Source organism: Nomascus leucogenys, chromosome 17 (assembly GCF_006542625.1).
Source record: "Nomascus leucogenys isolate Asia chromosome 17, Asia_NLE_v1, whole genome shotgun sequence".
NCBI lineage: Eukaryota > Metazoa > Chordata > Mammalia > Primates > Hylobatidae > Nomascus > Nomascus leucogenys.
In genome coordinates this window covers 69,388,572-69,414,966 of record NC_044397.1, presented here as the reverse complement: position 1 = coordinate 69,414,966, position 26,395 = coordinate 69,388,572, and the positions used below count along the sequence as shown (strand labels likewise).

The window sequence follows — 26,395 nt, the reverse complement described above, 5'->3', positions numbered from 1 at the left end:
TCTGTTGTTTTGTTTAACTCTGGGACACAACTGACTACTTCTGATAGCTTTATTGGAGGTGAGGCTCCAGGTCAGAGTTTCTCATTTGAGGTTTTGTAATTATTTGAGGGAGAGGAGGGCTGTCTTGTGCATTGTACAGTATTTACCAGCATACCTGCTGTCATCGTGCTAAGATGCCAGCAGCACATGCTCTCTCTGGTTGTGAAATGAAAAAAATGTCTACAGACATTGCCAGATGTCACATGGGGGAGCAGAACTTGGTTGAGAACCACTGCACTAGGTGATGGAGAGCTATTGAAGGATTGTAGGAGACAGGGAAGAAGGAACAAGCTTTCTTAACTGTCTTACTTTTTACTTCTTCCTGGAACTCCTACCACTTAATATTTTTAGTATTTCCTAAACTTGGGAATCAAAATTACCTAGACTTTTTTTGTATTAAAAGTTTATCATTAATTTATATATTTTTGCAAAGCATGATCAGTAATTACTGAACATAGAACATTATGCTAGGTCAGTATTTTCCAAAGTATGGTTGAAGAGTCAACCATGGCCTGGAGTTAAAAATGCAGATTAACTGGTTCCCACTACAAGACCCACTGATTAGCAATCTCTGGGAGAGGAACCCAGGAGTCTGCATTTCCAAATGCTTTCCAACTTATCAAGTAACTTCATTATTGTATGCTTTCATAGAATAAAATACATGGATTTTAAGTATTTAGTTCAATGAATTGCTGATGTGCATGCACACATCTTGTAGCCTTTATTCTAATCAAGATAGAGAATATTTCCACCATCCCAGAGTTTCTTGTGCCCTGTTGGAGTTCTCCTTCTACTGCCCCAGGTAACCACTGATAAGGTTTCTAATAGCCATGAATTAGTTTTTTTGCTTTTGTTTTTGTTTTTTTTAACAGCTTTACTGATATATGTATACAGTTGACTCATTTAAAGTGTTTTTTTTCTGGGTAACTTTCTAAAGTCTCCCCATCCCCATAACTTTATAAGATTTCAAATAAAATGAACGTCATGGTGTTTTTCACAGAATACAGATTCTCATAGTGTTTCACACTTTGATAAACGATAGGCCTGGGATGGGGCCCTGAAAATCTTTGGCTCTGATTGACTGTTTTCAGGAAAATCAAAACCATTTTCCACCAGTTTTGCTATGGTTTATAAGATATATTTGAAATATTCCTGCAGTGGTAATTTGAAACTTTTGTAAACTTTGTTCATTGATTTAACAGGTATTTGACTCCTAGAAATATCAGACACTTTGACACCATATCAATCAAGAAAGCTATGGTCGTGGATGTTATGATGTTTCTGTTTTCATTTCTGAAACTCCTTTTTTAAAACTTTTTTTTTTTTTTTTTTTTTTTGAAACGGAGTTTTGCTCTTGTTGCCCAGGCTGGAGTGCAATGGCACAACCTCAGCCACCGCAGCCTCCACCTCCCCAGTTCAAGTGATTCTCCTGCTTCAGCCTCCCGAGTAGCTGGGATTACAGGCATGCGTCACCACGCCCAGCTGATATATATATATGTATATATATATTTTTTTTTTTTTTTTTTTTTTTTTGAGACGGAGTCTTGCTTTTGCACCCAGGCTGGAGTGCAGTGGCTCAGTCTCGGCTCACTGCAAGCTCTGCCTCCCAGGTTCACGCCATTCTCCTGCCTCAGCCTCTCCGAGTAGCTGGGACTACAGGTGCCGGCCACCATGCCCGGCTAATTTTTTTGTATTTTTTTAGTAGAGACAGGGTTTCACCATGTTAGCCAGGATGGTCTCGATCTCCTGACCTCGTGATCCTCCCGCCTTGGCCTTCCAAAGTGCTGGGATTACAAGCGTGAGCCACCGTGCCCGGCCGATATATATATATTTTTTTAGATGGAGTCTCTCTCGCCCAGGCTGGAGTGCAGTGGTGCCATCTCGGCTCGCTGCAAGCTCCGCCTCCCGGGTTCACACCATTCTCCTGCCTCAGCTTCCTGAATAGCTGGGACTACAGGTGCCCGCCACCACGCCCGGCTAATTTTTTGTATTTTTAGTAGAGATGGGGTTTCACGATGTTAGCCAGGATGGTCTCGATCTCCTCACCTCATGATCCGCCCGCCTTGGCCTCCCAAAGTGCTGGGATTACAGGCGTAAGCCACTGTGCCTGGCCAATTTTTGTATTTTAGTGGAGACGGGGTTTCTCCACATTGGTCAGGCTGGTCTCGAACTCTCGACCTCAGGTGATCCACCTGCCTTGGTCTCCCAAAGTGATGGGATTACAGGTGTGAGCCACCGTGCCTGATTGCTTTTTAAAAAATTCATTGGAAAGTTTTTTGTTGTTGTTTTGTTTTTTTGAGGTGGAGTCTTGCTCTGTCACCCAGGCTAGTGGCATGATCCTGGCTCACTGCAACCTCTGCCTCCTGGGTTCAAGCGATTCTCCTTCCTCAGCCTCCTGAGTAGCTGGGATTACAGGCGTGTGCCACCACGCCTGGCTAATTTTTTGTATTTTTAGTAGAAACGGGGTTTCACCATGTTGGTCAGGCTGGTCTCTCCTGACCTCGTGATCTTCCTGCCTTGGCTTCCTAAAGTGCTGGAATCACAGGTGTGAGCCACCGCACCCGGCCTGGTTTTTTTTGTTTTTTTTTTTCGTAGGTAATATAATCACTTGGTTCAAAATTCAAAAGTTTAAACAGAGAGATACAGTGAAATCTCCTTCTTACTTCTACCCCCAAGTCACCCAGTTTCCTACTCCTCAGGCACCCTGTGTTAACAGTTTCTTGTATGTTCTTCCAAAGGTGTTTTTTGCATGTGGAAGTTAAAAACATATATCCTTCCTGCCCCCACCCTTGGTAGCATAAGACACATTATTTCCCACATGTTTCTTTCCAATGAGTGTAATTTGGGTTATTCTGCATCAGTACATAAAGAGCATTTTTATTCTTTTATACAGCTGCATAACCGTTACATGATATCTCAGTCTGTTTGTGCTGCTCCAACAAAATACCTGAGACTGGGTAATTTATAAGGAACAGAAATCTATTTCTTACCATTCTGGAAGCTAGGAAGTCCAAGATCACAGTGCCAGCAGGTTTGGCATCTCTGCTTCCAAGATGGCACTTAAATGCTACTTCCTTTGGAGGGAACAAATGCTGTGCCCTAACATAGTAGAAGGAGCAAAAGGGTCAAGCAGCTCCCTTGCATCTCTTTTATAAAGTCATTAATCCTATTAATACCGTTACTAGTGATAAGGATCAACCTACAAATTTTAGGAGAACACATTAAGACCATAGCATATGGATAGATCGTGATATGGGATATATTATGATTTGTTTAACATGTCTGCCTCTGATAGACATTAATTTCCAGTGTTTTGCTATTACCAACTATGACATGATGAGTCACTTGGGATATTGATCTTTTCACATTTGTTAATGTATCTAACAAATACACTGTTAGTTTTTGAACTCTTTGAAGCAGGAGACTACCACTTAAAAGTTGTAGTATTGACATTGTCATTATATCGTAATGTATTGATGTTATATTATCGTAACATTGATGTTAAGTATTGGTAATATTGCTGTTAAGTCATTAGTTTAGAACTTCAACAATCAAGTTCATTCATTTAACAAATACACGTTTTGTACTTGCTGTGTGCTGGCCACTGGGGAAACTGAATTAAATGCTGTGGCAGTAGAAATAGAGGCATGGTGATTAAGAGTTTCAGGTCTAGAGTCAGACTTGGATTCATATCTCAGTTCTAAAGCTTAACTGAACCTTTGGCAAATAACAGAACTTCTATTTTTCCTTCTATTTTGGGAATCATAAGGTTATTGGGGAAGTAAATGAGATAGTACATGACAAATCCTTAGCATGATGCCTGGCATGTAATAAACACTGAGCACCTCAGATTAAAAATAGTTATCAGACTATATTGCAGTTGACTTTATTTTTCTGCCTCCACTGTGCTTAAAGTCTAGGACTGTGTTTTGTTCACCTTTGTGTCTCCATAACTGGCTTACATTTAATAAAAAATTTGTGATACAATATAAAGGTATGTAGAGCATACAGTGAAAGTTCAAAGCAGGATACTTTTCCATGCTGGAGAAGGTGAATCTTTAAAAGTCGGTGGGAGTGATTAGGTAAAGGAGGTGAAGGAGTAAAGATAATTATTCTAGACTGAGAAATTATGTTAGTATCAGGTTATGAGGTTAGAAGAAGTAAGTAGGCAACTCGTATTGCTGTGCTGAGAATTTAAAAGTCTTTATTGAAGGCTTTAAAAGAAAAGTGGTAATCGTAAGAATCGTGATGATAATTCTCTCTGTCGAGAGTAGACAGGGCACCAGGTTGAAGTCATTAAATTGAAGGAATTTAATGTAGCAGTTTAGGACTAAAAATTGGTCAGAAGCAGGGCAATGGGAAAGGACATGAGGGGGATGGTTGTAAGGTATTAGGGAAGATGTGGGTGGTGAGTAATGAGTCCAAAATATTTGAGCTTTCTGACTTGAGTGAATGGGTAGATGAGTAGATGCTATTTCTTGAAATAGGTAATTTGAAACATGAAATTGAGAGGCCTGGGGGACATCCCAGCGCACATGTCTTATAGGGTCTCAATACTAGGAAGACATCTAGGGTAGAAAATAAACATTTTCCGATAATTATAAATGTATTCATTTGTGCTTTGAATTTTTATGTTTAGTAAGTGAGTTTGTGAACAGAGTTGAAGGAAATTAGAATAAAGTGATTTGTGTGAAACTTCCTTGTCCTTCATATATAGACTGAGGTCTCCAGTTTCTTGGGTAGTACTAAAATGTTTCCTTTTTTTTTGAGATGGAGTCTTGCTCTGTCGCCCAGGCTAGAGTTCAGTGGCGCGATCTCAGCTCATTGCCAGCTCCACCTCCTGGGTTAACGCCATTCTCGTGCCTCAGCCTCCCGAGTAGCTGGGACTACAGGTGCCTGCCACCACGCCCGGCTAATTTTTTGTATTTTTAGTAGAGACCAGGTTTCCGTGTTAGCCAGGATGGTCTCAATCTCCTGACCTCATGATCCGCCCGCCTTGGCCTCCCAAAGTGCTGGGATTACAGGCGTGAGCCACCACACACAGCCAGATGTTTACTTATTTAAAATTTCTGCTGGTACGTTTCACAGCAGCATTTGTTTCAGACTCAGGGTTATGCTAGTGTTTCTTTGCAGGAGTGACATTTTGTATCCTTATATATTCTTATTGTCCCTTCAGATTGTAATGAGTTAATGAGTTCTTTTTTTTTTGAGACGGAGGCTTGCTCTTTCGCCCAGGCTGGAGTGCAGTGGTGAGACAGAGGCTCACTGCAACCTCCACCTCCCTGGTTCAAGCAATTCCTCTGCCTCAGCCTCCCGAGTAGCTGGGATTACAGGCGCACCCCACCACGCCTGGCTATTTTTTTGTATTTTTAGTAGAGACGGGGTTTCACCATGTTGGCCAGACTGGTCTCGAACTCCTGACCTGAGGCAATCTGCCCACCTTGGCCTCCTAAAATGCTGGGATTACAGGCGTGAGCCACTGTGCCCAGCCGAGTTCTTTCTTTTGAGGAAGATTTTGGTATGTATTGTCCTTCAGTTTTAGAGAATACAGTAAATATTTTGAGTGAGATCATTATTTGTGTAAGAGGAGGCAAAATTCTCTTAGTAATTTTATCTTGGTTCTTTCCGTTTATACATATATATATATATATATATATTTTTTTTTTTTTTTAAATGAGAGTACCACCTTATTTATTACATGTAGCATTTTGGGGTATGAGGTGAGCTATACAAGGAAAAATTTTCCAGAAACTAATGTACTCTCAAATATTAACATTTTAAAGTATTTTTAATAATAAAAGTTTAGTATATAAACTTGGTTTCTTTTATGATTAATTTAAACAAATTAACCACAAGGGGAAAAATAAATTATTTCAGTCATTGTAAGTTAATTTATATTCTTTCTAAATATATATATATATTTTAAGGTTGTAATTAGGGGTGTATTAGTGGTCCTAAATCCTGGACCAGCATTGGAAACATTTCTAATGTTTAACATGCTTGGAGACTATAACTCACCAGGTGGGAGGTGGGGCTTAGAAGCTTGCTTATTAAGAGGCGGGCATGGTGGCAGTGGTTCACATCTATAATCCCAGCACTTGCGGAGGTCGAGGCGGGCTGATCACTTGAGGTCAGGAGTTCGAGACCAGTCTGGCCAACATGGTGAAACCCTGTTCTACTAAAAATACAAAAATTAAGGCTGGGCACGGTGGCTCATGCCTGTAATCCCAGCACTTCAGGAGGCCGAGGCGGGTGGATCATGAGGTCAGGAGTTCAAGACCAGCCTGGCCGAGAAGGTGAAACCCTGTCTCTACTAAAAATACAAAAATTAGCCTGGCGCGGTGGCAGGTGCCTATCCCAGTTACTCGGGAGGCTGAGGCAGGAGAATTGCTTGAACGTCTCAAAAATAAAAAAAAAAACAAACAAAAAAATTAGCCAGGCGTGGTGGTGGGTGCCTGTAATCCCAGTTACTCAGGAGGCTGAGGCAGGAGAATTGCTTGAACCTAGGAGGCAGAGGTTGCCGTGAGCCAAGATCAAGCCACTGCACTCCGGCCTGGTCACAGAATGAGACTCTTGTCTCAAAAAAAAAACAAAACAAAACAAAAAACAGTTTTTAGGGAGATGGCTAACTCAACTTCAACTGTGGCCGAAAAAGATAACTAGAATGACTTAGCTGGCAAGTAGACCCATCAAAAATACTTGTTTGTGTTAGTGCATGGTGCTGTGCTGTTAGAGAGGTAATTACATAGACACAGGCCCCACGTCTCTTTCCCCCCCATTTTTTTTTTTTTTAATTTTGGCATAGTTTTGGATTTGCTGAAAAGTTGAAGCCCCTTTTTGAAAGCTAAACATGTGGTCAACACAGAGGAAATGCAGAAATAATACTACAGACATGCAAATATAGCATGATATATGATATAAATGCACCATCAACATTAGTACTGGCCAGGGTTAAGGGAAATGTCAAGGGAATGGGGATTTTATGCTTAATGGAAACATCTTTTATTTGAATCTGTGTTGAAAGTTTTGGGAGGCTCCATTGCTTTTTAATTGAAGGATGTGTATTCTAGTTCTGGTTGGTTGGTAGTGGATTTCATTTAACAATTAGAATCTAGCTAAGGTAAACAAAGGACCTTTTTCCCCCGGTAGGTTAGTTTCCTCGTTGTTCTTATGACTTCCGGTCTCTTCCCACTTCATTTAATAAATAAATCTTTTCAGATTACTATACCCAAAACACTACTTTTACAAAATAACTTACCTATTATAGTAAAATAAGTATCTGTCTATTATTTATAGTATTGGCTTCTAGAGCTCTTGTTAAAAATACTATTTCTTGGGCTCTTATCAGCAAGATTCTAATTCCCTACTTCTAGACTGGGGCGTAGATTTCTATTTTTAATCAAAAGCTCCCCATATTCTTTTGATTATAGCCAGGTTTGGGAATGACTTTGCAAGATATAAGTCCGGAGGCCTTAATAATAACTATCATCTGTAGCGCAACCACTGTAACAACTGCCATTTATTGTATTGTACTTACTGTATGTGAAGTGCCAAACCCTTTGTGTTAATTGTTTTGTATATACACCTTACAAATAACCTCATAAAGACGTTATCCCAGTCTAAGGCTCAGAAAGATTATGTAACTTACCCGCCAGAACACAGTTCTCAGAAAGGTTGTATAATTTACCCACCAGAACACAAATAAGTTACAGCAGATACTAGAATTCAGATTTCTAGCTAGCTGTACGTATACTGCCTTATGAATCTTTTATATATTAAAAACTTTTAGGCCATCATTTTATCACCTCCTTGGTTTGACCTTTTCCTACTTATAATGAATAATATTCAGTATTCCTTTTTTTTTTTTTTGGAAAGAGTCTCGCTCCGTCACCCAGACTGGAGTGCAGTGGCGTGATCTCCGCTCACTGTTGCAACCTCTACCTCCTGGGTTCAAGCGATTCTCATTCTCTCCTGGGTTCAGCTACTGGCCTCCCCAATAGCTGGGATTACAGGTGTGTGCCACCACGCCTGGCTAGTTTTTTTGTGTTTTTGTAGGCATGGGGTTTTGCCATGTTGACCAAGCTGGTCTCAAACTCCTGAGCTCAGGTGATCTGCCTGCCTCAGCCTCCTAAAGTGCCAAGATTACAGGAGTGAGCCACCGCACTCAGCCAATGTTAGTATTCTTGCTTCTGCTTATGGTGTTTGTACCTGCCTTGAAGTCCTATCATCTGTTAAGGAAGGCCCATATCAAAACCACCCGTTCTGAGAAGCTTTTACCAACCATGACATGATGAGTAACTTGGAATATTGGTCATTTCACGTTCGGTAGTGTATCAGTGCTTTTGAACTCTTTGAAATAAGAGACTATCAGTTGTAGTATTGACATTAAGTTCATTACATCAATAATGTATTGATATTATATTACTGTAACATTGATGTTAACTATTGGTAGTATTGCTGCTAAGTCATTAGTTTAGAACTTCAGCAAGTTCATTCATTTAACAAATACATGTTTTGTACCTGCTATGTGCTGGTCACTGGGGAAACTTAAAAGTTGGAGAGTATTTTCTTTCATGCTTTTTCTGTAAACTTAAAAAAGCTGTAATGGTAGTGGCAAAACCTTTTATTTCTCTTTGGTAAATTCTTGGGGTAAGTAATATGGTAGGTGTATGTTTAATTTTTAAATTGCAAAATTATTTTGCAATATATTAGTAATATTTTAAATTTTCACCCCCAGTGAATAAGAATTCACATTGTTCCATGTGCTCACCAACACCTGGAATGGTCACTGCTTTTAATTTTACTCATTCTTATAGATTTGTAGAGATAACTTACTGTAATTTTAATTTGTATTTTCCTAATGACTAATGATGTTGAGGATCTCCTGTGCTTATTTGCCATCTGTTTGTCACCTTTGGTGGTCCATTGAAATCTTTGGTCCATTTTTAAATTGGGTTATTTGTCTTAATGAATTGTAAGGGTTTTTTTTATATTTTAGGTACTAGTTTTTTGTTGGACTGTGCAAATAAACTATTTCTCATTACACTTTTACCCACTAACTTTAGTATCTCATCAATGATTCTTGCCTATGGCAGTTATTACTGTGCTGTTTGTGTTACTGGCGATTTTCTCTTTACATGATGCTACGTTTTAAAGCTGGGATTCTGACTGGGAGTGGTGGCTCGTGCCTGTAATCCCAGCACTTTGGGAGGCCGAGGCGGGTGGATCATGAGGTCAGGAGATCGAGACAATCCTGGCTAACACGGTGAAACCCCATCTCTACTAAAAATACAAAAAATTAGCCGGGCGTGGTAGTGGGCCCCTGTAGTCCCAGCTACTCTGGAGGCTGAGGCAGGAGAATAGTGTAAACCTGGGAGGCGGAGCTTGCGGTGAGCTGAGATCATGCCAGTGCACTCCAGCCTGGGCGACAGAGCGAGACTCCATCTCAAAAAAAAAAAAAAAAAAAAAAAAAAAAGCTGGGATTCTATTGTAAGGAAGAGCTCTTTTATTTATTCATCAGTTCAGTTATATGTTGATTTTTTCATTGTTTTATTGTTCAGTTGTCCATTGAGAGCCTTTCAGGTGGCTCTTGTTCATCCTTTCAGTATGTACCCATCATTTTTAGGGGTACATCTTTACTTTCTAGTTCATCTTGTATTTTCCCTGCCTAAGCCTTGGAATCAACCATTGTCCAAGGAGTCCAGCAACCTTTTTTTGAGAGTAGTAATTAGGAACCAAGATCTGGGCACCAGAAGTGCTCATTGTTATTGGGGTGTCACTGCTTCTAGTAGATGTTTTGAGCAGACAGAGGTAGGCAATATATGAATTTATATATATACATCTGTATTTCTGTATATGTGTAAAAATGTGTGCATATGTATACTAAAAACCGTGAATTTATACTGGTACATCAATTCCAATCTGTTAATGCAGAGTTCAATCTAGCCTTTCTCTTTTCCTTGTAACTCCTTTCTTCAACATTGAGAAACCTGGCTTTCATCTACAATTTATTTACATACTTGGAAAAATCTATTGTACACATAGATGTAACTTCAGAACTATGTAATATGCTTACTTGCTAGAGTATAACATTTGTGTATGCTTTTTTTGTCTTTAGCCTTATGCAGTGCCAATACTGTTAGTTAATATACTATACTAATACCTTATGCTAATCAAAATGCTTTTTTCCCAAGTTAGTTATATTCTTTTCTGTTCTACCCCCTTCAGTGTCTTCATGTTATTCTTCGGAAATACAATTAGTTTTACTTGTTACTATTTCTTTTCACATCCTGGCTGATTTTGTTTTTTTAATGGGAATATATGGAAAATTACCATGGTGTTATAGACTTAGTATTCCTCCCACCTTTCTTTTACCCTGTTCTCATTCTCCTTTTTTCTACCACTTTCCCACACATCGATAGAGGTAATGGATCTCGTCAGTTTCTGATTGATTTTTTGTGAGTGTTTTTTTGCACATATGAGAAGATACGTGTGAGAAAGGAGATATAACAATTTATGTATGAAAGGTAGTGTACAGTACATGCTTGTTTTTATCACAGATTTATTGAGATAATTTACATGCCATAAAATACACCCCTTGAAAGTGTGATTTTGTAGTTTTTCGTGTATTCAGGGTTGTGCAACCATTGTCACTGTCTACTTTTAGGACATTTTCATCAGCCCCAAATGAAACTTTGCAGCCATTAATGACCAGTCCCCATCCCTCCTCTTCCCTTGTCCTGGCAACCACTAATTTACTTTCCGTTTCTATGGATTTGTCTATCTTGGACATTTTATATAAATGGAATCATATAATGTGACCTTTTGTGACTGGCATCTTTCACTTAGCAGTATTTTCAAGTTTTGTCTGTGTTGTAGCATGTCTCAGTAGTACTTCATTCCATTTTATTGCTGGATATTATTCTGTTGTATGTATACTACCATATTTCATGTATCCATTCATTAGTTGATATTTGGGTTGTTTTGTACTTTTTGACTATTATGGATAATGCTGCTGTGAATGTTTCGAGTACAAGCTTTTGTGTGGACCTATAGTTTTCAATTTCCTTGGATATATATCTAAGGATAGAATTGCTGCATCATAGTGTAACTTTAGTTTAACTCTATGAAGAACTGCCTAACTGCCGAAGCAGCTGCCTTATTTTACATTTCTACCAGCAGTGTATGAGAGTTCCAATTTTTCCACATTCTTGTGCACACTTGTTATTGCCTGTCTTTTAAAACTATGCTACTGGGTGTGAGCTGGTATCATTGTGGTTTTAATTTGCATTTCCCTAATGATGTTGAACATCTTTTCATGTGCTTATTGGCAACTTGTACACCTTCTCTGCAGGAATGTCTATTAAAATGCTTTGCTGAGTTTTTAATGAAGTTGTCTTATTACTGTTCAGTTGTAAGAATTCTTTATAGATTCTGGATACAAGTCCTTTATCATATAGAAGACTTGCAAGTAGTTCCTACAATTCCACAGATTTTTTTTTTTTACATTCTTGATAGTGTTCTGTGAAGTACAAGCATTTTTAATTTTGATGAAGTCCAGTTTATCTACTTATTGCACGTGCTTTTGATGTCATAGTCAAGAAAGCATTTCTAATCCAAGGTCATGAAAATACACCCCTATGTTTTCTAAGAGTTTTATAGTTTTAGACCTTTATGTTTAGGTTTTTGATCCATTTTGAGTTAATTTTTGTGTGTGGTGTGAGATAGGAGTTATTCTTTTGTATGTGGCTATCCAGTATCATCACTCATTGTTGAAAAGACTAGTCTTTTTCCATTGTGTCGTCTTGACAACTTCTGTGAAAATAATTGGCCATAAATGTAAGGGTTTTTTTCTGGATTCTCATTTGTCTCTTATTGATCTATATGTCCTTAATGGCAGTACCACACTGTTTTGATGACTAACTTTGCAGTAAGTTTTGAAATTAGGGAGTGTGAGTCTTCCAACTTTGTTCTGTTTCAAAATTGTTTTGGTTATTCTGGTTGCCTTGAATTTCCATCTGAACTATAGGCTCAGTTTGCTAATTTCTGCAAGTAGGCCAACAAGGATGTTGATAGCCATGGTGTTGAACTTGTATATCAATTTGAAGAGTACTGTCGTCTTAACAATATTAAGTCTTCCACTCTATTAATGCAAAATATCTTCTGTTTATTTAGGTCTTCAGTTTTTATGAACAACATTTTTATAGTTCTCATGTATAAGACTTACATTTCTTTTTGTTAAATTTATTTCTAGGTATTTTATTTTTGATGCTATCGCAGATGGAATTTTTTCTTAACTTTTTAATAGAAATGCAATTGATTTTTGTATATTGATCTTATATCATGCAACTTTGTTAGTTCCTGTAGTGTTTTTTTTTTAGTGGATTCTTTTGGATTTTTTATTTATAAGATCATGTCACCTGCAAATACTACTTACATTACTATACAATCTAGATGCATTTTATTTCTTTATTTTACCAAATGCCTCTTCTGGAACCTCCAGAACTGTGTTGATTAGGAGTGGCAATGATAGACATCTTTGTCTTGTTCTTGATTTTAGAGTGAAAGCATTCACTCTTTCATCATTGTGGGTTTTCTGAGATGTGCTTTGTGAGGTTGAGGTTCCCTGGTATGTCTAGTTTGTTAAGTATGTTTATCGTTAAAGAGTGTTGAATTTTTGTCAAATGTGTTTTCTGTGTCTACTGAGATTATTATGTGTTTGTTGTGTGTGGGTTTTAATTTAGTGTATTACACTGATTAATTTTCATATGTAAAACCAACATATTCATTCTGGGACATATCCCATTGGTTGTGATGTATAATCCCTTTTTATTGCTAGATTTGGTTTGCTAGTACTTTCTTGATTTTTTTTGCATCTATATAAGATGTTGGTTGTTTTTACTCGATGTGTTTGGTTTTGGTATCAGAGTAAAACTGGCCTCATAAAACGAGTTGGGAAGTATTTAATCTTCTTCTATTTCTTGGACTAGTTTTTGAAGGATTGTACAACCTTTAAACATTTGGTAGAATTTACCAAATGTTTACATCTGGGCATGGGCTTTGTGTAAAGTTGTGTTTTTGCTTTTTTGGGGTGTGTGTGTGTGTGTGTTATTTTTTGTTATTAATCTGTTATAGGACTATTCAGATTTTCTGTTTCTTCTTGTGTCAGTTTTGGTAGTTTACGTCTTTCTAGGGATTTTTGCATTTCCTCTAGGTTCTAATCTGATCTGTTGTCAGCATGGAATTAATTGTTCATAGGTTCCTTTTTATTTCTGAAAGGTTGGTAGTGATTTCCCTTCTTTCATTCCTGATTTTAGTAATTTGAGTGTTCTGGTTTTTTTTTTCTTGGCCAGTTTAGCTAAGGTTTTGTCAATTTTGTTGATCTTTTCAGTGAACCAACTTATGGTTTTGTTAATGTTTCTATTTTATGTATTTCATTTATTTCTGCTCAAATAATCATTTCCTTATTTTGTTTTCCCTGTTTTGGGTTTAGTTTGTTCTTTTTCTAGTTTCTTGAGATGGAAGGTTATGATATGAGATCTTTCTTTTTAATATAGGCATTTACAGCTGTAAGTTTCCTTCAAAGCACTGATTTAGCTGCATTCAATACATTTTGGCATGTTGTGTTTTTAGTTTCATTCATCTCAAAGTATTTTCCAGTATCCCTTGTGATTTAGTTTTTGACCCATTGATTATTAAAGAGTGTAGTGTTTAATTTTCACAAATGTGTGAATTTTCCAAATTTTTCTCTGCAGTTGATTTCTAACTTCATTCTCTAGTGGATGAAAAATACACTTTGTATGATTTTCAACCCATTTAAATTTTGTGATCTAACATATGGTCTCTTCTGGACAATATTCCATGTGCACTTGAGAAGAATGTGTTTTGCTGTTTTTGGGTGGAATGTTGTATAGCTATGTGTTAGGTCTAGTTGGTTTATAGTGTTGTTGAGTCTTCTGCTTCTTTATCATCTGTCTAGTTGTTTTACCCATTATTGAAAGTAGGATGTTGAAGGTCAGCTATTACTGTTCAATTGTTTTATTTTTACCTTTCATTTTCTTAGCTTTGTGCAATTTGGGGACTCTTTTGTTAGAGACATACGTTCTTAAAATTGTTCTATCTTCTCAGTGGATTGGTCCTTCAATCAGTATAAAATATCCTTCTTTGTGGTAACAATATGTCTTTTAAGTCTGTGTTTTCCGATATTAGTGTAGCTACTTCAGCTCTCTCTTGTTTTCTGTCCTTTTTTTTAATCTGTTTGTGTTTGTGATTCTAAAACATGTCTCATGCGGGCACCACATAGTTGGATCTTACTTTTAAAAATCCACGTAGCCATTCTTTACCTTCTGATTGGAGTTCCATTATACCTGAAACAGTAAAATACATTAATCTAGTTACATTTAATCTAAGTAGTGATATGATTTACACCTTTAATTTTGCTGTTTTGTACATCTTGTCTTTTTTTTTTTTTTTTTTTGAGACAGGGTCTCACTCTGTCACTCAGGCTGGAGTGCAGTGGCACCATCATAGCTCACTTGTTTGACAGTCTTTCTTTCAACATTTGGAATATGTTATCCTTTTGCTTTCTGATAGGATGTCAGCTATTGTTCTTATTTACAGTCTGTTATACATATAGTTGCTTCTCATAAGCTACTTTCAAGATTCTCTGTTTTTGGTTTTTGACAGTTTGGTTATGTGTGGGTCTCTTTGATTTTATCTTAATTCAGTTTGTTGAGCTTTTGATGTTGACACTAATGTTTTTCTTCAAATTTGGGAAGTTTTCAGTTCTGTTTCTTCAAATATACATTCTGCCCCTTCCTTCCTAAACCCACCCCTTTTCTCCTTCCCTCCTCTACTTCATGTTTGATTTTGTTCTGTAGGTCTCTGGCTCTGTTCATTTTTCTTTCTTTACTTAAACTGGTTAATGTTATTTAACCCATTTTCAGGTTTGGTGATTCTTTTTTCTGCAAGCTGCAATCTTTCGTTGAGCTTCTCTAGTGAATACTTTTGTTTATTATATTTTTTAACTCCGGGATTTTAAAAAAATTATCTTTTTTTATATTATCTATTTGATGAACATTGTTTTCATACTTGACAATTTATTAGACTTTTCTTTAGTTCTTTGAACATATCTAAAATAGCAGGTTTAAATTATTTGTTTAATGTCTGGGCTTTCTCAGGGACTGTTGCTTTTTTCCCCTGTATATGGGCCATGCAGTTTTGAGTTTTTTTTGCAAGGCTCATAATTTTCTCTTGAATACTAGACATTTTAAATATTTCAAATAATACAGTGTGGCAGCTCTGGAAATCAGATTCTCCTTTCCCTGCAGGGTTTATTGTTGTTGCTTTTTGTTATTTGCTTAGTTGCTTTTCGTACTAATTCTGTGAAGTTAATTTTTGCCATATGTTGTCACTGAAGTCGCTGCTTGGTTATCTTAGTGGTCACTTGTGAGTGGGCCTTTAGGAACTACCAGACACATCAAATAATGACAGCACTTTGAGAGTGAGGCTTTGAAGGCATTCCATGATTGTTCTGTTTTTTTGTAGTTGCCACTAGGCTGCTGGTTTTTACTGTGATTATGTGCTCATGGTTTTCAAGGCTACTGTAGAGGTAGAGAGATGAGAATGAGCAAGTTAAAATGCAAGAGCTGCTGTTTTTACCAAGGCCCAGCCCCTTTTCTTGAATAAGCATTATCTGGATTCCTGCAAGCTTTTAGTTAATTTCCAGAATTTTAAGTTAAGTTGGTTTGAACAGTTTGTGTCAGTTTTCTCCTTGCTTTTAATGAAGCAAAATTTTCTGAAGTATTTACTCCACCTATTTCTTTGATGTTCTCCTGTGACAAGTGTTTAAGAATGTTTTTCCAATCAATGTATCATTATCTGTCCATACGTATTTTTCTAAAACCTTACTTTTAATGGCTGCCTGGTATTTTAATACATGGAGGTACTGTAATACAATTTTAGTTTCACTTGTCTTTAGAACTCATCAAAAATTGTTACAATTTTTTACTATTATGAGCAGTACTTTGTTGAATATTATGTTATCTTAATCATGTATGGTTCTCAAGACTATCCATTTCTGGAAGTGGAATTTGTTGAATTTAAGACAATAAAAACTTCAGTTTTTGGTCCACATGGTTAAATTGCCCTTTAGGTAAGTGGTTTAAGTTTATATTCCAAAAGTCATGTAGGAGAGTGTCTCTTTTTCCACATCGTCACCTAGTACTGGGCACTAGTACTCACTTTATTATTTTTATTTTTATTTTGAAATGGAGTCTCACTCTGTCATCCAGGTTGGAGTGCAGTGGCACGATCGTAGCTCACTGCAACCTCCACCTCTGGGGTTCAGATGATTCTCCTGCCTCAGCCTCCTGAGTAGCTGGGATTACAGGTGCATGCCTGGCTAATTTTTGTATTTTTAGTAGAGACAGGGTTTCACTATGTTGGCCAGGCTGGTCTCGAACTCCTGACTGACCTCAGATGATCCACCCGCGTCGGCCTCCCAAAGGGCTGGGATTACAGGCATGAGCCACCGCACCTGGCCCCATTTTATTTTTTTAATTTTTGGAGACAGAGTCTCGCTCTGTCGCCCAGGCTGGAGTGCTATAAGCACCATCCTGGCTCACTGCAACCTCTGCCTCCCAGGTTCAAGCAATTCTCGTGCCTCAGCTTCCTGAGGAGCTGGGACTACTCGGCTAATTTTTTGTATTTTAGTAGAGACAGGATTTCACCTTGTTGCCCAGGGTGGTCTTGAATTCCTGAGCTCAGGCAGTCCACCCACCTCAGACTCCCAAAGTGCTAGGATTACAGGAGTGAGCCACCACACTCAGCCTAATATTAATTTTAATTTTTTTTTTTAAGAGATGAGGTTCTATCTAGAGGTGATGGGAGACAGTGACAGATCATCAGGCATTAGATTCTCATAAGGATTGTGCAACCTAGATCCCTTGAATGAACAGTTCACAATAGGGTTCACTCTCCAGTGAGAATCTAATGCTGCCGCTGATCTGACAGGTGCCAGAGCTCAGGGGGTAATACGAGAGGCTGGAGATACAGATAAAGCTTCACTTGCTTGCCCGCCACTTACCTCCTCTTGTGCGGCCCAGTTCCTAACAGGCCATAGACCGCTACCAGTCCGTGGCCTGGAAGTTGGGGACCCCTGTACTAGGATATTTATAATTACATATGTGGTTACCTGATATTTCCATGATACAACACTGGTCTAGATTCTAGGCCATTCTTCAAAAAGAACCCTGCTTCCTTACAATTTTACTGTTTAGCAGCAGTGTTTTCTACCCCTTTTTAAAATTTTCAGCTACCATACCCCTGTTTTGTTCTAATATTAAAGATGACATCTAACACTCAATTTTTCTTTCTGCTCCAAGCTCCATCATCATTCTGGGACATTTTTAGGCCCATATGTAAGACACTTTGAGTAAGTTAGCTTCAGTTTCTTGACTGTGCTTTAGCCATCCTTTTTTTTCTCTCTCTGTCTCATCTGAGAGCCCTCCTTTTAATAGCCCTATGGGGGAATGGGTGGGAAGAAAAAATATATAAAAATTAAAAATTAAAAAATAATAACCCTGTGGGGCTATCATCTGCAACTTACATTCCACTTCTAAAATCTTAATTGTATAGTCCATTTTAACCACAACTTACATATATTTATTTATTTTTTCGAGATGGAGTTTTGCTCTTATTGCCCAGGCTGGAGTACAATGGCGCGATCTTGGCTCACCGCAATCTCTGCCTCGCAGGTTCAAGGGATTCTCCTGCTTCAGCTTCCCGAGTAGCTGGGATTTCAGGCATGCACCACCACGCCTGGCTAATTTTGTATTTTTAGTAGAGATGGAGTTTCTCCATGTTGGTCAGGCTGATCTCGAACTCCTGACCTCAGGTGATCTGCCCACCTTGGCCTCCCAAAGTGCTGTGATTACAGGCATGAGCCACCGTGCCCAGCAACTTATTTTTTTTACTGTCTTCTTTACTTCCTGCCTGACTTCCATCCTTGATCCTCTCCATTTTCATTCACGGAATTGCTTCATCTGTATTTATCAGCTCCCTTGATCTTGTACTTTTGTGTAGCCTTCATGCAGAGCAAGTTTCAAATGATCCTACAGCCAATTTTATTGTACTCAAGTTACGGATTGCTACTGGAGGAAAAGATCACATGGCTTCAGGGATACAGTCAAAGATTTATGGTCTTCAGCCTTAACCAGGTGGACAAAATTGCTTGGATGGCTGTTATGTATTGCTAGTCTCTCTCTCTATTCTTATGGTTGCTGTTTCACATCTTTACTTCTTAAAATCCCCTACTTCTCTTTTTTTGGGATTTTCAAGTTGTTTTATCTCTGGTACTTAGGGAAAATCCTGTCCTTCATTCCATAAATGTTATCTGTGTCCTTACTTAACTTTGTCTGCTACTTGGTGTTTCCTATTAGCATTCACACAAGTAGAACTATCTGCCTTTTTTTTTTTTTTCTAAGTGCTTAAAACTCTTGACCTTGTATTTTCTGGCTGCTATCCTGTTGTTCTTCTCTTCCAAGATAAGCATTAAAAAAAATTGCTTATACTCACCTCCTGTAGTTTTTTTTCTGCTTATTTATTTCCAGTCTGCCTTCTTCCCCTATCTTTCCATTGATACAGCTTTGACAGTGGTTTCCAGTGACAATAAGTAGATTTTTCTGTATCCTTAGATTGACCACTCCAGAGCATTTGGTATAGCTAACCACTTCTTGAGGGGGCTGCTACAGTTGACCTCCTTTGAAATGCTTCTGTGAACTCTTTGATTGTTCTTTTCTCTCAGCTTTTCCTAGGTTTGTTTAGGTGATTATGATGGGATGTTGGTGTTACTTCTTGGCCTGCTTCCTACTCTGTGTGCTGTATTTGGATTCATATCTATGGCCTTGATACCATTTAAATGTTGATTACTTAAGATATTAATTATCTGTCTAACCTAGATGTTTCTAGCATTTCTAACCTTTATATATATATAACTGCCTGCTAGACATTGTCTTCCCAAAGTCCACCTTAACTCAGATGATTTCTACTTTTAACAATTGGTACTCACCATTCATCTTAATTGCCCAAGCCTAAATTAAGAAATTTGAATTTTATCACCCTTCTACAAGTTAGTTACAGAGATCTGTCATTTCATGTCTTTAATACCTAACCTAGCATTGTCCAATAGCAATTTGATGCAAGCCACATATGTAATTAAGCTTTCATAATAACCACATTTGAAAAGTAAAAATAAACAGGTGAAACTAACTTTAGTTTTATATTTTATGTAATTGGGATATCTAAAATTTTATTTCAACATGCAATCAGTATAAAATTATTAAGATATTTTTGATTCTTATTCTCATACTAAGTCTTTAAAATATGATATTTTACACTTACAGCACATCTTAATTCAGACTAGCTACATTTTTAGTACTCAGTAGCCACATGCAGCTAGCGGCTACCTTAATGGCTAGTAGAGTTCTAACCTATATTTCTCTTTGTCCTTACTGCCTTTATCTTGGTTCAAGCCTTTATTTTTCCCCTGGGCAGCTGGAGCAGCTCTTGGGATTACTACCATTTTCTCCTCCAGTTCATCGTCAATATTCTTGTCAGTAGTAATTTTCTAAAGTATGAATGTGACTCTGCATGTGAATTGATGTGATTGTGCATTCCTCTTTGTATCTTTAATGCTCTTCCTAAGCTTTCAAGATGAAGTCTAAGTTCCTAAGTATGGCCAACAAAGTCCTTCCTCATCTGACTTTTGCTTAACTTTCCTAAGCTAGAGTTCCTTGATCCTAAAAATGAGTTGTATTGAACTGTTTGTAGTTCCTATAAGGAACTATACTCTCTTCTTGCTTTTGGGCCTTTGCAGTTAATAACTCAACTGACTGAGACCCATATTCTTCAGCTCCCACCCTCATCTCTCATCAAATTAAGGTCTACTAGTCAGTCCTTCATTCTCTAAAGGATCTGATCCCAGGATAGGGTGAAACACCCTTCCTTGTTTGCTCTCATATATCCTTCTGTGCTTTCCTATATCAGAGCATTTATCACTGAATTATTTTAATTGTCCTCTAGCTTATCTCACCTCCCTGTTAGATTCTTAGCTTCTTGAGCAGGGATCTTGTTTTTATTAGCTTTTATATTCCTACTTACTAGAACACACATACATGCTTGGCATATTGTAAGTATGTTGAATGAATGAGTGAAGGAATGAGGTCAGTAAGTCTAGGAAGTTAATATCTGAATTCTAAGTTCAGAGCAAAGAAAAATTGATTTAAATTTTAAGTTATCTCATTCTTGTATGTATTTATAGAGTTAAATATTAGAATCTTTTTAACAGATTAGGATTAAGAAAATAAAAGTTGGTTCTGTCAGTACCCAGTTGTTCATATCAGTAAGAAGAGGAGAGCTGGGGGCATGCTAAATGGGTTATGAACTTTAAAATAGTTGAGGGATGAGGAACATAAAAACATATTTAGGACATGCCTATGTAATCCTGTAATATTTTAGTTTTCATATTATATTAAATCTAGAATCTAGGCATTTTTAGACCAGTTATACTTAAAATATTTAAAACATTTAAATGGCAAATGAATTTCTTTAACTTTTCCCTTAGGCTGTATGAGAGATGGTAGGAATTTGACTAAGCAAGTACCAGACACCTATATCTGTGTATGATATAAGGCTTTTGTTAGGAATACTAAGAAGTTGAGAAGTAAACTTCTGCATTAATATCTTTTCCTTTTGTAGTCTGTGGTGGTTTTTCATATTTAGAGTTACTTACACTTTAGGAGAAACATACTTTGTCAGTGTGTAAAACAATATGCTATATATATGTATATTTATATATATGTATATATTTTAAAATCCAAAGGGGGGCGGATTGAACTTGAAGTTATTTAGAAAAGATAAATGGTTATTTTTGAAATGTGAAGTTACTAATGTAAACCTTGGATTTTTGTAGCCTGATGTTTAAACTGCACATACTAAAGGGAGAAATAGAATTTGGGGTGTATTAAGGTAATTTGAGGTGCACATTATAATCCCTAATCATTTTAGTTTTTTATTAAACATCTTATTTGTAATGATAGTGGGAAGTTGAAGGTTTGTAGTTCCTTCTAGGGTTGTGTTTTTCTCAAATTCTGATTTTTATTAGGCTTCCATTCTGTTACAACTCCCCTTAATCAATTTTTTGTTGTTACTAAAAAGCATATTTAATAGTTTTCAAAATAAGTTGCTGCTTTTTTCTATTGGAAAATTTTTATCTACTGGGAAATTTGTTGAAAATTAGTATTCAGAGATTTAAAAATGGTAATGAGATTTTAGATGGCAAGATTTGGGTAACTGTGGAATAGGAACAAGTGGCAAGAGAACGTAAAGAATTCTTAAAGAATTTCAGTAATCTATCTATTAGAACTTGTTTGAAGCATGCTGTTATTTGAATATATTTGTGCTGAACTTACGTAACCTTAGAAGGAAGGTTAGAACTAAGTTACCGGATATTGTATTTAAGTTGATTTTTCCATGAAACAGTGGAGTTAATGTAGTTTGATTTTTCCTTAACTATGCTTTTAACATACAGATTTAACATCTAAAAGATTTTGTAAAGCATATCTAGCAGATACGCTTTTAGAAAATATTATTTGATAAATGTTTCTTCTTACATGACTAATGTTTGAAATCAAGGAATACTTTAAAGACCTAGGGGTATTTTTGTAGAAGCTTGGGTGAATATACTTTTATTTATATATACTTATAAATGCCACAATTGTATTACTCACATCTATAAATAATGTTTCCTTATCCTGAGATATTTCACACTGGCACTGTGAACATTTGTGCAGGAAAAGAATCAGTGGGTGGTTAAGTCTTTTGAATTACAGACCATGGTTGATTTTAGAATTTAGGATATGGAAAAATTCTCAATGAGATATGAGAAGTCTATGTGCTTTAATCGACCAGTATTAAATTTTTTATTTTTTTATTATTTTTTGAGACAGAGTCTTGCTCTGTCGTCCAGGTTGGAGTGCAGTGGTTGGAGTCTATATGTTTTAATTGACCAGTATTAAATTTTTTATTTTTTTATTATTTTTTGAGACAGTCTTGCTCTGTCGTCCAGGTTGGAGTGCAGCTATCTTGGCTCACTGCAACCTTTGCCTCCCAGGTTCAAGTGATTCTCCTGCCTCAGCCTCCAGAGTAGCTGGGATTACAGGTGTGCACCACCATGCCTGGCTAATTTTTGTATTTTTAGTAGAGACAGGGTTTCACCATGTTGGCCAGGCAGGTCTCGAACTCCTGACTTCAAGAGGCTTGCCTGCCTCAGTCTCCCAAAATGCTGGAATTATAGGCCGGAGCCACTATGCCCTGCCAAATTATTAGTATATTTTCTAAATAGTATTTGTGCTAGTTAGCTTCAGAGCCATATTTTTGTATCTGATAGGACACTTTTATACAAATTTTGGGATGATACATTTTTAGCAGAACCAAACCAATGTTTTATCTTTGTACAGAGTTTCTTCCTCAGAAGACGTTTTCCTGAAAGAGTAGTCATTCAGATTTTTAAAATATCTACTGTGTGTCAGCACTTTGCTAAGAACATAGAGATGAATATGACATGGTTCTCTCCCTCTGGGAAATCAGTCATGGGGGAACTGACAAAATGTTTAAAATAATTTTATTTAAAAAAATTAAAGTTATTTATTATAATAATTACGTGCAAATAATTGTCTACTGTAAATCATCCTAGTTACTCTTCTTTGTCACCATGTTACTGAGACTGCTCTTATTTTTTAAGTTACCAGTGACCTTATTTCCAAATTTTATCAGTATGTCTGTTTCTGTTATGGTATCTTTCTCTGTAGCATTCAGCATAGTTGAATGAATCCTCCATCCCTGAGATGATCTTGGTTTTCTTCCTGTCTCCACTGACTGATCTTTCTCTGCTCCAGGACTTTGCCTCGACCCCCTTCTTCTTTTTTTTGAGACTGGAGTTTCTCTCTTGTTGCCCAGGCTGGAGTGCAGTGGCACGATCTCGGCTCACTGCAACCTCCGCCTCCCAGGTTCAAGCGATTCTTGTGCCTCAGCCTCCCGAGTAGCTGGGACTACTACAGGCGCCTGCCACCAAGTCCAGCCCATTTTTGTATTTTTAGTAGAGATGGGGTTTCATCATGTTGGCCAAGATGTTCTCGATCTCCTGACCTTGTGATCCACCAGCCTCGGTCTCCCAAAGTGCTAGGATTACAGGCATGAGCCACCGTGCCCTGCTGACCTCCTGTTTATCTGTAGTCTGTCTTTGGGAATCCAATCCTTTTTCAATAGTATCTGTATGGCGATGATTCCTAAATCTATATTTTCAGCACCAACCAACCATGAAATTTCTCACTCTGTTGCCCAGGCTGGAGTGTAGTGGCACGATCACAGCTCACTGAGGCCTCAACCTCCTGGGCTAAAGCAATCCTCTCGCCTTGGCCTCCCAAAGTTTGGAATTACAAGCATGAACCACTCTGGATGGCTGAGAGCTATCTTTAAAACAGTAATCAGGTCACTTGCCTATGAAAAACTCTCTAGTGGCTTCCTATCATGCCTAAAATAACATCCATATACTTCCTACTTCGGCTGAGTCCCAAATGATCAGGCCCCTGCTTGCCTCCCTGACCTCATTTCCTATCACTCATCCCCTTGTCCACTACTTCACTTCATTATAGTTCATGGACCTTCTTTTTTTTTTTTTTTTTGGAGACGGAGTCTCGCTCTGTCGCCCAGGCAGGAGTACAATGGCACGATCTCGGCTCACTGCAGCTTCCACCCCCCGGGCAGGTTCAGGCCATTCTCCTGCCTCAGCCTCCTGAGTAGCTGGGACTACAGGCACACACTGCCATGCCCGGCTAATTTTTTGTATTTTTTAGTAGAGATAGGGTTTCACCGTGTTGCCCAGGCTGGTCTCAAACTCCTGAGCTCAGACAATCCACCTGCCTCGGCTCTCTTTTTACTCTTGGAAATACCCAGTTCATCCCCACTTTAGGGCCCACCCCTTTGCCTGGAATGGTTTTCCACTTTTCACAATTTTAAAATAGTACTGTGTGCCAAAGACTGTTCTTGTTGCTGAGGATAAAGCAGTGAATAAGAGACAAGGGCAGGCCCTGAGGCATTTTTGTTACACCTCTTATCTGATGAGTTCCTTCAAGGTGCAGTCTAAAATACTGTATTCTTTGAAACTACTGCAACTTGCTCTCAGTAGCTTCCTTTTTTGACGTACAATTTATGTAATTCATTCGATCTCTGTCTTGATGGAGCTTACATTGCGGGCAGGGTGGAGGTCACAGTAAACAAGTTGGGTAAAATGTATGTTGGATCGTGGCAAGAGCTAAGGAGAAGTATACAGCAGGCAGCAAAGTGCTAAGGTGAGGAGTGGGGTTGTAATTTTAAATAAGGTGATTAGGGCAGGCCTTTTTGAAGGTGACATTTGAGTAATAAAAATAATCTGTGGCTAGGCTCGGTGGCTTAGGCCTGTAATCCCAGCACTTTGGGAGGCCAAGGCGGGTGGATCATGAGGTCAGGAGTTCAAGACCACCCTGGCCAAGATGGTGAAACCCCATCTCTACTAAAAATACAAAAATTAGCCGGGTGTGGTGGCACATGTCTGTAATCCCAGCTACTTGGGAGGCTGAGGCAGGGAATTGCTTGAACCTCGGAGACAGAGGTTGCAGTGAGCTCAGATCACGCCACTGCCCCCCAGCCTGGGCAACACAGTGAAATTCTGTCTCAAAAAAAAAGCAACAAGTGCAAAAGCCATGAAGTGAAAGTATGCACTGTATGTTTGGGGAGTAGTTAGGGATTCAGTGTTGGGGAAAGTGAAGTGAGCAAGAGGAGGAAGTAGCAGGAGATGAGGCCAGAAGTAAGAGTAGAGCCAGATCTTGCCAGGCTTTGTTGGCTAGTGGCTTTCATTGGTACATATTGGAATTACGTGAAGAGCTTTAAAAAATACTGATGGATGGGTCTCGCTTGCAGAGATTAATTGATATGGAGGTGCGCTGAGACATTAGGATTTTATAAAAGCTCCCCCAAGTGATTCTAAGATGCTGCTAAGGTAGAGAAACACTGTAGGCCATCATTGGGACTTCGGCTTTTACTTTTGAGGAAGTTCGGAAGTCATTGGATGATTTTGTCATGGAATAATTTTGTAATTAACTTTAAAACTGGGGTTTTGTTTATTACATTTAATTACCTTAACTATAAAATGGACTTCAGTTTGAAGTGGGTTGTGATATAACTCATAGATGTGTATCAGTATAAAAATGTACACTTTTCACAGTTTGGCCAAGGATTATCTATTTTATTTTCTATGCTTCATTAGTTGCCTTTCAGTTTTCACAGTTCACATTTGTCTCCTCTTTCCATCTGTTTCTGCTTATCATCTTTAGCTTCCTTCCTTTTCCTGTATCTAAATGTCTACATTTCTTTAAATTCTGGACTTCAGTTTAATTAATAGAACTTGAAATACAGCATTGTATGAAAAGGTTTTAACCAAAACATTTGCATTTGTCTGATCTGAGCTGTCTTAATCCAGTGACTGACAAAGCAAAATTGCATGAAATTTACATTTTTTTCTTCTTGTAATTTAAAACTTGGTTCCTGTATACCTTCCTGGAACTTTACACTTTTGTATCTTTTCTACCGTTTCTGTAAAACCTCAACTGCAGGGTGCAATGATGGGCCTTATTTTCTATATTTCAGCAGGACAGTTGCTGAAAATGGGTTTAAACTCACTGGCATTATATCCCACACAAAAAATATTACTTTGACATGTTTAGAAACAAGTCTGACTTTAATTTCTTTTTAATTTACCTCTAATTTGTTGAGTTACATGTAAGTAACTTTTTTTTTTTTCCCCTCTGTCTTTTGCTGTGTTTCAATGGATTTGCCTCTCCTGTTTGGCCTGAATATGTCATTACAATTCTTGGAATTCTTTGTTTACTGTTCCTCTGTGGATTTCTTCTGTTGGAATCTGGAACGCTGGAATGATGGAAATGTGTTCTTTACAAAGTAGCTGTGAGTATACTACATAATTTATACAGAGATTTTTTTCAGTCTCAGTTGAAGTTAATTTACAGTTGGATGAAATATGAGCCAAGGAAACCTTAGGTTTAATGCATCTTTCTAACTCCACTCATAGCAGACTTTCAAATATTTGACTTAAAAATATTAGATTCTGATTAGTCTCCCAATTATTATGTTTATAGTTAGCTTTTCATTTTAATGGGCTTAGTTTTTAAAATTCGGCTTAAGAATTAGTTTTATGAAATGAACAAAAGAGCCAAAGATTATGGATGGAATATTTAGCTACATGGCT

The 26,395-nt window shown here is 37.7% G+C and overlaps 1 protein-coding gene across 4 annotated transcripts in view; it reads left to right on the top strand.

The window, feature by feature from the left end:
• The window catches only part of SEPTIN7 (septin 7), a 107,497-nt gene that overhangs the window by 4,895 nt on the left and 76,207 nt on the right, over positions 1–26,395 (top strand). For 2 of the 4 annotated variants that reach the window (XM_012496808.2, XM_030797468.1), the window contains exon 2: positions 26,090–26,094. The exons of 1 other annotated variant lie outside the window; for it this stretch is intronic. In XM_012496808.2, the coding sequence (XP_012352262.1) occupies positions 26,090–26,094 (5 nt within the window). Of the gene's footprint in view, positions 1–7,154; positions 7,160–26,089; positions 26,095–26,395 lie in introns of all 4 variants that reach the window. One more of the 4 variants, XM_030797469.1, reaches the window with a different exon arrangement.